The 14,114-nt window shown below is 42.3% G+C and overlaps 1 protein-coding gene across 4 annotated transcripts in view; it reads right to left on the bottom strand.

The window, feature by feature from the left end:
* The window catches only part of syde2 (synapse defective 1, Rho GTPase, homolog 2 (C. elegans)), a 140,101-nt gene that overhangs the window by 62,099 nt on the left and 63,888 nt on the right, over positions 1-14,114 (bottom strand). For all 4 annotated transcript variants that reach the window (XR_011887961.1, XM_072273280.1, XM_072273281.1 and 1 more), the window contains exon 4: positions 1,151-1,277. Coding sequence is in view for 3 of the 4 variants with exons in the window: in XM_072273280.1 (XP_072129381.1) it covers positions 1,151-1,277 (127 nt within the window). In the remaining variant the exon portion in view is untranslated. The remainder of the gene's footprint in view (positions 1-1,150; positions 1,278-14,114) is intronic.

The following is a 14,114-nucleotide window of genomic DNA, read 5'->3' as shown; positions in this document are numbered from 1 at the left end:
GTACTCTAACCAGGATTATATAGAGCTGCAATATATTACCTCATGGCTCTTGAACTCAATCAGCTAACTAATGAAGGCCTACACACCACACACCTTCATTAACTACCCTATCAACTGGCGTGAAAACTTTGAGGGATCTATGGATTTGAACCCCAAGATCCCCCTGTTCCTCCACAGAGGCAAGTGAATCACTTCACTTTTCACTATGTACTTAGTCTAAATGATCATTATTTTTAATTCATCCTATGGACTATAACTTTTGACCGGTGGTGTTTATTGCGTGGCTAGAAGTGTATTTGCAAGTTCATATCTTGCAAATTTTGAAAGAAATATCCAAATCAGAGAATATTAATAGATTTTTCTCTCTATTGGTTTACATCATAATGCAATTAAGAAAATATTTGTAAAATATGCACTCAGTGGTCACTTTATTAGGTAAAGAAGTGAAAGCCAGTGTGGTCTTCTGCTGTTGTAGCTCATCAACTTAAAGTTTCAACGTGTTGTGTGTTCAGAGATGCTCTGAATGTCGTAATGTGTGGTTATTTGAGTTACTGTCGTCATTATGACAACGAGAACCAGTCTGGCCAGTCTCCTCTGACCTCCCTCATTACAAGGCATTTTCACCCACAGAACTGCCGCTTAGTGGATATTTTGCTTTTCACACCGTTCTAAACTCAAGAGACTGTTGTGTGTGAAATTCCCAGAAAACGAGCAGTGTCTGAGATAGACAAACCACCCCATCTGGCACCATCATTCCTTAGTGAAAGTCACTGAAATCACTTTTCTAGCCCATTCTGAAGTTTGATTCTGAACAACTGAACCTCTTGACCATGTCTGCATATTTTTATGCATTGAGTTACTGCCACATGATTGGCTGATTAATCTGCATTAACAAGGTTTACAGGTGTATCTCCTAAAGTGGCCACTTTAATGATAAATGGTCAAGTACAAATGTATAATGATAAAGTACATCTTCAATGATAAATGAAACACTAACTTTACTGAAATTTAATAAATCCAGCTCTTAACAAAAAAAGTAATGTGCAGCAGTATGACAGTGTTGGAGGTGTTTGAGGAACTTCTCATTTCTGCACAATATCCTGGACATTCCATGGACATCACAATGAGCACAAAACTGCATCACATTTACCTGTAATTACATTGATATCTGGATACAGGTTCTCAGATAAGCCAACAGATTTGCTGTCACGCTCAAAAGCTTCTCTTAATTCTTTCTTAACTGCAGCAGAGCCACAAAGTCGATATAGGCCCACAACCTAGAAAAGGAAAGCAGGTGGTGATAACATGCAGTCATTACAGAATTTTCACGATACCAAATACTTCTGTCAGACTAGTAAAACGATTGAAAAAATTTAAGAGCAGAAATTTAAGAGCAGATTTAGGTCACTCAGCCCATCAAGATTCCCTGACTAATCAAGAACCTATCAACCACTGCTTTAAATATACTCAATGACTTGCCCTCCACAGCTCTCTTTGGCAATGAATTCCACAGATTCACCCCACTCTGGCTAAACTAATTCCTCATCTTTGTTCTAGAGAGACATGCTTTGATTCTGAGGCTGTGTCTTCTGGTTCTAGGCTCCCCCACTATCGGAAACATCCTCTCCACATCTACTCTAACTAAGCGTTTTAATATTTGGTAGGCTTCAGTGAGAGCTCATTTTTCTAAATTCCAGCTGGTACAGGCCTAGAGCCATTAAACATTTCTATGTGTCAACCCTTTCAATCCCAGGATCATTCTTGTAAACCCCTGGACTCTGTCCAATGCCAGCGTATCCTTCCTTAAATATTAGATATGGGGGCCTAAAACTTGCTCAAAATACTCCAATTGTGGTTGGACTAACACCTTATAACGGCTCAGCATTTTATCCTTGGTTTATATTCTAGTCCTCTCAAAATGAATGCTAACATTGCATTTGCCATCCTTATTACCAGCTCAACCGGCAAGTTAACATTTAGGGACTTCTGCACTAGGACTCCTAAATTGCTTGGCACCTCTGATTTCTGAATCCACTCCTGCTTAGAAAATAGTCAATGCTTTTATTCCTTCTAAATTGGTTAATTACTGAGGTACAGTGACAATAACAAACCAAATTTAGCAATTTAGAATCAATTTGTTTTGCAAGCCTTCCACACAGATTACTTCATTACAACAGTGCATTGAGATAGTACAAGGTACAACAATAATAGAATGCAGAATAAAGTGTTACAGTTACAGAGCAAGTGTAGTGCAGGCAGCTACTAAGGTGCAACGGCCTTAGATAGATTATGAGGTCAAGACTCCATTTCATTGTGCTAGAAGACCATTCAATAATCTTATAACAATGGGGTAAGAAGCTTGATCCTGGTGGTACTAAGTGCTTTCAGGTTTTTCAAGTTCATGTTAATTGTCATTCAACTGTATATATGTATGCAACCAAACAAAACATTTCTCCAGACCAAGGTGCACAACACAATATATAACTCACACGACACATTATTAGTACCACTAGTAAATTAACAAATCAGGTGTATTTGTGATACACAATAAAAAGAAAACAGTATAATGCTATTGGCGCTTCATGCGTGATAAGACCCAAAAGGTAGCAGGAAGTTCAGTAGCCTTACGGCCTTATGGAAGAAGCTGTTTCCCATCCTAACAGTTTTTATCCTAATGCTGCAGTCCGATGGCAGGGATCATTGATAATGCTAAGGACCTGTGTACGCAACACTACTAATAAATATATCTGAAGGATGGAAGAGAGACACCTATGATCCATTCAGCAGCCCTCACAACCCTTTGTAGGGACTTGTGGTCAGATGACTTGCAATTCCCATACCAGGCGGTGATGTAGCTGAAGGGGTAGGTGAGTCTCACTTGCCTTAATCTCCTCAGGAAGTGGATATGGTGCTGTGCTTTCTTGACCAAAGAAGTGATGTTGAGGGACCAGGTGAGATCATCTGTCATGTGCATCCCAGAAACTTGATGCGCCTAACTCTCTCCACGGATGAGCTGTATATGTGCAATGAGTGGCCGGCACCTTCCTAATATCCACAATCACCTGTTTGGTCTTGTCCACATTGAGATGCTAGTTACTGTGCTTGCACCATTCTACCTCCTCTTGTTGTGGTTGTTGATGAGGCCAACCACTGTTCTGTCATCAGCGAACCTGATGATTCATCTCTCCGATGAGACAGTGAGAAGGGAGAATATCCAGGAGCAAAATGATTCCTATTTTTATCCTGTCAGGCACAAGATCTTTTTTGTTTCAGTGAGATCATATATCACTCTTTGAAACTCTAGAAAGCACAGAACAAAACTACTTTATTGAACAGTTCAATCTGGCGATCATCTGATGCTCTCTCTTGCATTTATATCCTTTCATAAACTCATGGCAATTTACAGAAAAGCTTGTATTAAGATTTCATTGTTTTAATTCCCAGAAAATAAAGGTACACAGATTTAAAATGCCAACTTTTCCACCCATTTAAATGAAATTACTCATTACTGTCTTTTTCAGCAGTAATCACTGTCAACCCAACTACTGTGGAAAGTACAAGTCCAACTCCCCTTTATCCCTGCTGCTGTGATCATCACTGTCCTGCATGCCTGGGTTTCACAAAAGAATTCAAGACAAGATTAAAGATGAGCACTATTTGCCACATGTACACTGAAACATACAGTGAAATGTGTTGTTTGTAATAAATCAAACCAGTGAGGATTGTGCTGGGGGCAGCCCACAAGTGTCACCATGCTTCGAGTCCCAAGATATCATACCCACAAATCACTAACCCTAACCAATACATCTTTAGACTGCAAAAAGAAACTGGAGCACCCGGAAGAAACCCACAGTCATGGGGAGAATATATAAACACTATACAGAATACAAGGGGAAAATCAAACACCAATCTTACCCAGCTGGTGCTGTGGTAATGTGATCATTCAAGTAGAGTAAAATTTTCTCCAAAGGGGTTGTCTGTCGGTGGGTCATCTGGTGGCTGTACAGGCCAATCCAGGATCTACATATTCTGGTACAGTGTGGGCAAGAGTAAGTGGTGGCTGTGACTAGTGAACACAAAATAATCTGCAGATGCTGGGGTCAAAGCAACACTCACAACACGCTGGAGGAACTCAGCAGGTCGGGCAGCATCCTGTGACAGTCCTGACAAAGGGTTCCGGCCCGAAACATTGACCGATCTTTTCCACGGATGCTGCCCGACCTGCTGAGTTCCTTCAGCGTGTTGTGAGTGTGGCTGTGACTAGTGGTTGGGTCTTTTGGTTGTTCAGTCTCTTCTTTTGCAACTGCTGCTTTTTCTTTACGGCACATTGGAGGTTGTTCCAACATAGCACAGCGCCCTCTAACACATTTCTTCCAAGTGTATCCATTGAGTGAAACATCTTCCCAGTTTTTAAGCAATGTCTTCCCTGTAATAGAATTACGCTCACCTCTACGCTACTGGGCCTACTGTGAAGTTGAGTCATATTATGGGGGGAGTACACAAACTCCTTAGAGACAGTGGCACAAATCAAACCATCTTACAGATGACGTGTAACAGCATTATGCTGACTGCTACACTACTGTGCCACATGCAAGGTTGATTAGCAATCACATCAATCTCTGTACGTTCCATCCACCCCTTCCATGGAAACAAACAGATCACTCCTTTAAAAAAGCCCTTCCTTTGTATCAAGCAATAACATGGTAAAATGCCAAGTCCTCTGCTAAAAAGCAAATACAAGGGCAAAGCAAATAAAAGGCAAGCACGGGAATTTAAAAGTTGTCCAAAAACTCTTCTACTCTACTTGGATTCTGTACAACCCAGCACTTCTCCAGAGTTCTTGCCAATTGTCATTAAAGGGCAACACGACCCTGATCAAAGCCGGTCATTCGCAGCATACAATGTTTAAAAATTATCTTCAAAAAGACAATTTTTAACAGACACTATTAATAGGATTCAAAACTGTTTAATGTCATTCCTTCAGTACACAAATGTAAAGGAGAGCAAAATGATTTTATGTCATTTACTTTTTTATTTAGAGACACAAGGCAGAACAGGCCTTTCTGGCCCAATGAGTGTACTGCCTAGCAACCCTCCGATTTAACACTAACCTAATCACCAGGCAATTTACAATGACCAATTAACCTACTAACTGGTATTTCTTTGGACTGTGGGAGGAAACCAGAGCACCCAGAGGAAACATGCATTCACAGGATGATGTACAAACTCCTTACAGGAATTGAACTCCAAACTCTGACACTGAATTGTAATAGTTTCATGGAAACTACTATGCCACCGTGACCCCCATTGTTTCACATTGCCTACTGTGATTGTTAATCCGAATCTAATGCAGTATAAAGAACATAATAAAAAACACTAACAAAAAGATAAAACCAACTAAAGTGTTATCATAATTGGCGAGCAGCAACACAGCATTTGTAAAAATTAACATCCACATCAAGAAGGGCAAATTCATGTCACGCTGTAGAAACATTCCCAGGATTGTTCACCCAGGATTTGGAGGAGTCTGTGTTGATAATGTCCTAAAAGCCTACACAAAATGTCATATGTCCTCCTTCAAACGTTTAGAAGATTCAAGATTGTCATTCCCAGTACACAAATGAAAGGAGAACTCAATCCAACAATGAACACTTCCTACAACCTATGGACTCACTTTCAAGATCATGTTCTCATTTTTTTGTTTTTTTATTATTTTGTTTTCCCTTTTTTGTATTTGCAGTTTGTTGTCTTTTGTAAATTAGTGGTTGCTCCTGTGTGCATTTTCTCATTGATTGTTGTGTTCCTTTGTATTTATTGTGAACGCTGGCAAGAAAATAAATCTCATGGTAGTATACGACACAAGCAATTTGACAATAAATTTACTTTGAAATTTATATAGGCAGAAGGGATTAGTTTAGTTAGGCATTTAATGACTGGTTTAATTAGTCTGGCACAACAATGTGGGCTGAAGGGCCTATAGCTTGATGTGCTGTTTGTTCATAGCCATTAGTGTAACATTTCGCAACATTTACGATCATCGATCAGGGTTCAATTCCTGCCACTGTCTGCAAGGAGTTTGTAAATTCTCACCATGACCACGTGTTTCCTCCTACAGTACAAAGACTGTACTGTGGATTAATGTCAGTGAGCTGTAGGCATGCTAATGTTCCCACTAGAAGCAGAGCAACACTTGCAGGCTGAAGACATATTCAAAGTTTTAGAAACAGCTTCTTCCCCTTTGTCGTCAGATTTCTGAATGGACAATGAACACAACTTCACGATCCCTCCTTTGCACTGCTTATTCACTATTTCTTATTGCAATTTATCGCAATGTTTTTATGTATTGCACTGTGATGATGATGGCTGGTTCTTCACTTGCGAAAATCATGAGGAAAGAAGAATCCTCAGGAGCTATGGTACAGTTGTTGGTGTCTTAAGAGGGCAGTGGGTGATCATTTCAATGGGTGCTTCTTGGACGTGACGATTACCCTGAAAAGGCTCTCTTAGTGCTCTGTCCTCTGCCTCATGATGGCTTCCTTGTCTGTCAGCAGGCTGGAGCCTTCCGAATCTGATGATTCAGACAATACATTACGTGCAACGGTTCATAGAAGACTCGAATGTTTATGGTGTCTGCATAGTGCTGTGTTCGTTCTGCATCCATCTCAATTTGGCTTGGAGGATGCTGCATGCAGCTCTGTATTCTGCTATGGCCATTGGGTCTAGACAGCAGCACTTAAGAGGAAGAGTGTTTCTTTTGGAGAAAGTTCCAGACTTCAATGTTGTTTTCATCAAACCAGTCCTCGTTTCTTCTTGAGTACCCAATTACCTCAACAGCCGTTTCTTGGATGCCATTCTTTAGGTGCTCCCATTTCTTTCCTGTGTCAGAGTCTGCGCTTGGGGTGCCTTTGCTGTCCAGTTTCTTCCTTAGCTTGATCTGGAATACATCTCAGCGGCCGAAGAGTTTATCCACCTGGAGTCTCTTTGACCATGGTCCCCTTTTCCTTATTGTTGGTTTGATAGCCAGTCTGACTTTCCCCTCAAACAGTCTGTATTCAGCATGACCCTAGTGTGTAGAACATCCAGTACATCCTTTTGGCACATGAGCATATAGTCCAGGAGATCCTGTGTTTGGATCAGAGGTGTCTCCAGATTATCTTGAAACAGCATATTTGTTACAACCAGGCCTAATTCTGTGCAGAGCTCCAGGAGCATCCTCCCATTGTTGCTGCAGTTTCCAACATCATGACGACCCAAGACTCCTGGCCATACTTCGACATCTCTACGCATCCTGACATTGAGGTGTACTGTACTGCTACCACAAAACAAATTTCACAACATAAACCTAGCGGCCACTCTATTAGGTAAAAGAGTGAAAGATGTGGTCATCTGCTGCTGCAGCCCAGCCACTTCAAAGTTTAACATGTTGTACATTCAGAGATGCTCTTCTGCACACCACTGTTGTAACTCATGGTCATTTCTGTTACTGTTGCCTTCCTGTCAACCTGAATCATTCTCCCCTGACCTCCCTCATTAACAAGGTGCCTTTGTCCACAGAACCACTGCTCACTGCATGTTTTCGCTATTCACACAATTCCTTGTAAACTCTAGAGAGTAGTTTGAGATACTCAAACCACCCAATCTGGCATCAACAATCATTCCAGTCAGTCACTTAGATCACATTGTTTCTCCATTCTGATGTTTGGTCTGAATGATAACTGAATCTCTCGACCGTGCCTGCATGCTTTTATGCATTGAGTTGCTACCACGTGGTTGGCTGATTAGATACTTGCATTAATGTGGTATACAGGTGTGCTAACAGAGTGGACACTGATTTGAACCCATGGTGGAGGAATGAAGTACTTATTACACTTTCAGTAAAAGATGAAAAATCAAACTTAAAATAATTTCTTTATTAACTTATCCAATCACAATTTCTGAACATTTAGCATAAATCAGACTGCATGATGGTGCAACAGTTAGCGTAACTCTGCAGCGGTATGAGCTGTCAAGTTCAATTCTATTGCCATCAATAAGGAGTGAATATATTCTCCCCATAAACACGTGGGTTTTCTCTGGGTGTTGCTGTTTACTCCTGTAGTCCAAAGATGTAGTGGTTAGCAGGTTAATTGGACATTGTAAATTGTCCTGTGATTAGGCTAGGGTTAAATAGGTGGGCTGCTAAGCAGTGAGCTTGTTGGGCCAATAGGCCTGGTCCACATTGTCTCTAAATAAATTTCACAACTTATTTATGTCAGTGATTTAAAAAAAAAAATCAGATTCTGATTTGCTCCCATGCTGGAGGAGTGAGGGGCCCATTCTACTTTTGTTAAAAGACCAAAATAAAATCAAATACTTAAAATAATTCTTTGTAAACTTAACCAATCTCTAATTCTAGACAATATTTGGCATTATTGGATCTAATTTTCCACAATATTCAGGCTACGTGCCTCCAACTCAGACCAATGTCATTCTAATTAGGCCAAGTTGATGTGGGAGGCAACAAGAAAGGGGTTTATTGATGTGGGACCAACTAAGTCAGTGATGCATGACATCTTGGCTGCAGGCCATATTCAGCCCACAAGATATTCCTTTCGAAAACCACCACAGCAAAGACTAGATAATGAGGAGATCCAATTGGCCAGCTCAGCATTCTCCAGAGACAATGCTGAACATTTAACATTCAACATTCCAAAACAGCTTCCTAAATAAAACCACCATTCTTCTTCTATTTTCTAACAAGCTTTCATCTGCTGGATCAGCAGTCAGACTGTTCCAGATTGCACAACTTTGTATCTTTCATACGGAGGCAATGTGTTATCTGTAACTTGCCTCTGCAATTATGAATCTAAATATAGGAATATGGATAAATATATGGATCCAAGGCAGCCAATAGCTGCAAAGCAAACTCCCACACTGATCAGTACATAGAACAGTACAGCACAGGCCCTTTGGCCCACAATGTAATGACGACCTTTTAAACTAGTCTAAGATCTAACCCTTCCCTCCCACATAACCCCACCCCATTTTTCTATCATCCATGTGTCTATCCAAGAGTTTGTTAAAATGTCACAAATATATCGGCTTCTACCATCACCCCGGCAGCAAGAACCATGCACCCACCATTAAAAATAAGTTACCTCTGACATCCCCATCCCCATACATCCCAACAATCACCTCAAAATTATGATCTCTTTTACAAGCCATTTCTACCTTGGAAAAAGCCTCTGGCAGTCTATGAACCATACGTCTTATCTTGTAGACCTCCATCACATCACCTCTCATCTGCCTTTTCTCCGGACAGAAAAGCCTTAGCTTGCTCAACCTGTGTCATTAAGACATGCTCTGCAATCCAGACAGCATCCTGGTAAATCTCCTCTGCACTCTCTAAAACTTCCACATCCTTCCTATAGTGAGACGACCAGTATCCTGGTAAACCTATGCTGCTGCCAATTCACAAACTCCATTTACTGTTAAGAAAATTAAGACCATAAGATATAGGAGCAGAAGTAGGACATTTGGCCCATCGAGTCTGCTCCACCATTCAATCATGGCTAATACAATTCTTCCAATCATCCCCACTCCCCTGCCTTCTCCCCATACCCCCTGATGCCCTGGCTAATCAAGAACCTATCTCTGCCTTAAATGCACCCAATGACTTAGCCTCCACAGTCGCTCGCTGCAACAAATTCCACAGATTTACTACCCTCTGACTAAAGTAATTTATCTGCATCTCTGTTCTAATTGGATGTCTTTCAATCCTGAAGTCGTGCCTTCTTATCCTAGACTCACCTACCATGGGAAATAACTACCATATCTAATATGTTCAGGACCTTTAACATTCGCAATGTTTCTATGAGATGCCCCTCATTCTCCTAAGCTCCAGGGAATATAGCCCAAGAGCTACCAGACGTTCCTCATATGGTAACCCGTTCAGTCTGTTCGTCCATCACTGTCTGGTTTGGATCAGCTACCAAACAAGACAAGAATAGACTCCAAAGAACCATCAGGGCTGCGGAAGGGATTATTGGTGTGAAGCTGCCCTCGATCCAGGACTTATATGCATCTAGAGTCAGGAAGCGAGCAAGCAGCATCATTGTAGACCCATCACACCCTGGACATCGCCTGTTCCAACTCCTTCCTTCTGGTAGGCACTTTAGATCACTGTATGCCAGGACAAATAGGTACAAGAATAGTTTCTTTCCGTATGCCATCAGTCTTATGAACACTTGAATTTCAGTCTATTATAAACCAAGTCCACCTGTACATACAGAGGTATACCTCATTGTATATAGTTCACAATTATTTGCACTTTTGTTTTGTTTGTTTTTGATTCTGTACAGCGAGATCTCAGGGAAACCGGCATCAAATTCCCTGTATGTGTCCACATACTTGGCAATAATAAAGGATTCTGATTCCGATTCCTGGAATCATTCTCGTGAATCTTCTCTGAACCCTCTCCAATGTCAGCATATCCTTTCTAAAATAAGGAGCCCAAAACTGCACACAATACTCCCAAGTGTGGTCTCACAAGTGCCTTATAGAGCCCCAACATCACATCCCTACTCTTATATTCGATACCTCTAGAAATGAATGCCAACATTTCATTCACCTCCTTCGCCACGAACTCGACCTGGAGGTTAACCTTTAGGGTATCCTGCACAAGGACTCCCAAGTCCCTTTGCATCTCTGTGTTCTGAATTCTTCCTCCATCTAAATAATAGTCTGCCCATTTATTTCTTCCACCAAAGTACATGACCATATTCTTTCCAACATTGTTAGATTAGATTAAACTTTGTCATTGTGCCGACTACAGATACAAAGCCAATGAAATGCAGTTAGCATCTAACCAGAAATGCATAGTGTTATTTACAAAATAACTGCAAATAAAAAGTAAGTGCTACAGCACACAAATATTAAGGTACTGAGACAGTACAATATGGGTGCAATACTGCTTAGCACTGTGACGTGAGGTTCAGCGGGTTACAGCCTCAGGGAAGAAGCTCTTCCTGTGCCTGCTGGTGTGGGAGCGGAGGCTCCTGTACTGCCTACCGGTAGGGAGAAGAGTAAAAAGTCCATGGTCAGGGTGAGATGCATCCTTGATAATGCTTTTCGCCCTGCCCAGGCAGCATTTATGGTAGATGTTCTCAATGGTGGGCTATTGGGTGCCGATAATCCACTGGGCAGTTTTCACCACATGCTGGAGTGCTTTGCGGTCTGATACAGGACAATTGCCATACCACACTGAGATGCAGTTGGTGAGTATGCTCTCAATGGTACAGCGGTAAAAGTCCAATCAGTATCCTGGGACAGAGGTGAGCTTTCTTGATGCTCCGCAGGAAATAAAGGCGCTGTTGTGCCTTTTTGACCAGGATGGAGGAGTTCAGGGACCAAGTGAGATCCTCGGAATTGTGGACACCAAAGAATTTGAAGCTTGATACACATTCCACTACAGTTTTGTTGATGTAGATGGAGACGTGAGTGTGGCTCCTAGCATGCCTGAAGTCCACAATGATCTCCTTGGTCTTCTGGGTGTTAAGGGCCAGGTTGTCGTTGGCATACCACGCGGCCAGGTGCCGAACCTCGTCCCTGTAGACTGTCCCATCATCCCCTCTGATCAGGCCAACCACCGTGGTGTCGTCTGCGAACTTGATTATGGAGTTAAGAACCATGTACAAGAATGCAGTCATAGGTGAAAAGGGGGTACAGAACAGGGCTCAGCAAACAAGCCTTGAGGCACGCCAGTGTTCAGGGTGACAGTGGAGGAGAGGTTGTCTAATTTAAATGATTGGGGTCTGTTAGTCATTAAGTCCAAGGTCCAATTGCAGAGGGATGAGCTGATATCAAGCTGGCAAAGTTTGGCAATCAGCTTGGAGGGATCACAGTATTGAATGCCGAACTAAAGTCAATGACCACCATTCTGATGTAAGAGTTGGGGCTGTGTAGGTGGGGCAGGGCAGTGAAGTGCCATGGAGATGGCGTCCTCTGTTGACCTGTTGGTGCGATAGGCAAATTGATGGGGCTCCAGGGTAGTGGGCAGACAGGATTTCAGATGTGATAGAACCAGTCTCTCAAAGCACTTTGCAATGATGGGGGTGAGTGCAACTGGGTGGAAGTCATTCAGGCCCGTGGCAGTGGAATGCTTCGGCACTGGCATGACGGTGGCCATCTTGAAGCTTGTGGGGACAACCACCTGGGCCAGGGACAAATTAAAAATGTCCGTGAAGACCCCGGCCAACTGCCCTGCACAGTCTCTGGAGCACACGACCAGGTATTCCATCTGGACCAGCTGCCTTCTGTACATTCACCCTGCTCAGAGTGGCACAAACATCAGAGGTGCAAAGTGAGAGAAGCAGTTCACCAGGTGGGACATCCGCTTTGAGGGTGACCTCCTTGTTCTCTTGGTCAAAGCGAGCGTAGAAGTAATTGAGCTCATCAGGGAGGGAAGCAGAGCTGGAAGGGGGCACAGTACCAGGTGGTTTGAAATCTGTAATGACCTGTATGCCATTTCACATGCACCGGGGGTCTGAGGAATTGAAATGCTCCTCGATTCTTTGTTTATATATGTGTTTAGCCTGAGAGATGCCCCTCCTCAAGTTGGCCCTGGCTGAGCTGTAAGCCTCCTGGTCTCCACACCTGAAGGCTGAATCTCTGGCTTTGAGCAGGAGGTGAACTTCCCTGTTCATCCATGGTTTCTGATTGGGGAAAACTTTTACTTGTTTTTGTGATGTCACTCTATCTACACATTTGTTGATGTGCTCAAGGACAGAGTTGGTATATAAATCAATGTTAATCTGAGAGTCTGTGGTGGTATGGGCAGCAAACGCACTCCAGTCTGTGTGCTGGAATTGGTGCTGAAGAGCAGAGTCAGCACCCTCCAGCCAGATCTTAATAGTCTTCATTGTGGGTTTCACACGCTTAATGACCGGGCTATACTTGGGAAGCAGAAACAATGAAATAGGTCGGACTGTCCCAGGTGGGGGAGGGTAATTGCTTTGTATTTTATTTGTATTCTTTGCCCATTCCCCTAAACTATCCAAGTCTCTTTACAGGCTTTCTATTTCCTCAACACTGCCTGCTCCTCCACCTATCTTTGTATCATCGGCAAATTTAGCCATAAATCCATTAATCCCATAGTCCAAATCATTGACATACACCGTAGCAAGCAGCGGTCCTGTTATGTAACTGGCAACAATGAATATCAATCGAGTCAGGATATATAAAAACAACCAAACATTTATTAAACACGGATAAACAATAAAAAAACAAATGAAAAACCTTAACCAGAAGTTAACCGCTATGCAGCCATTCAACAAATCGCCACTCGGTACTGGTTCTTAAAGCGATAAATGCAAAAACAGTTCTTAAAGCGGTAAAGTCAAATACAGTTCTTCAAATGGTGAATTCGAATGTCCAACAGATTTATACATTCATAGTCATACTTTATTGATCCCGGGGGAAATTGGTTTTTGTTACAGTCACACCATAAATAATAAATAGTAATAAAACCATAAATAGTTAAATAGTAATATGGAAATTATGCCAGTAAATTATGAAATAAGTCCAGGACCAGCCTATTGGCTCAGGGTGTCTGACCCTCCAAGGGAGGAGTTGTAAACTTTGATGGCCACAGGCAGGAATGACTTCCTATGACGCTATGTGTTGCATCTCGGTGGAATGAGTCTCTGGCTGAATGTACCCCTGTGCCCACCCAGTACATTATGTAGTGGATGGGAGACATTGTCCAAGATGGCATGCAACTTGGTCAGCATCCTCTTCTCAGACACCACCGTCAGAGAGTCCAGTTCCATCCCCACAACATCACTGGCCTTACGAATGAGTTTGTTGATTCTGTTGGTGTCTGCTACCCTCAGCCTGCTGCCCCAGCACACAACAGCAAACATGATAGCACTGGCCACCACAGACTCAATTAGGAGAGACTTCTCTGGAGAAGGATTTCTTCATCGACCCGACTTTCCTGCTGGTTCTGTCCAAAGGATTCACGATGAAGGAAATAAACAGCTTAAAATAACTGATCTTTCTTCTGGCGAGCAAATCCTGCATGAACTACCTTACTCTTTTGGCAGGAGTCATCCTCAATGCAGGTCGCTACTGCT

The sequence above is a fragment of the Mobula birostris genome, chromosome 12, assembly GCF_030028105.1.
Source record: "Mobula birostris isolate sMobBir1 chromosome 12, sMobBir1.hap1, whole genome shotgun sequence".
NCBI lineage: Eukaryota > Metazoa > Chordata > Chondrichthyes > Myliobatiformes > Myliobatidae > Mobula > Mobula birostris.
Note: the sequence above shows the minus strand (reverse complement) of the source record. Positions and strands in the feature narration are given on the sequence as shown.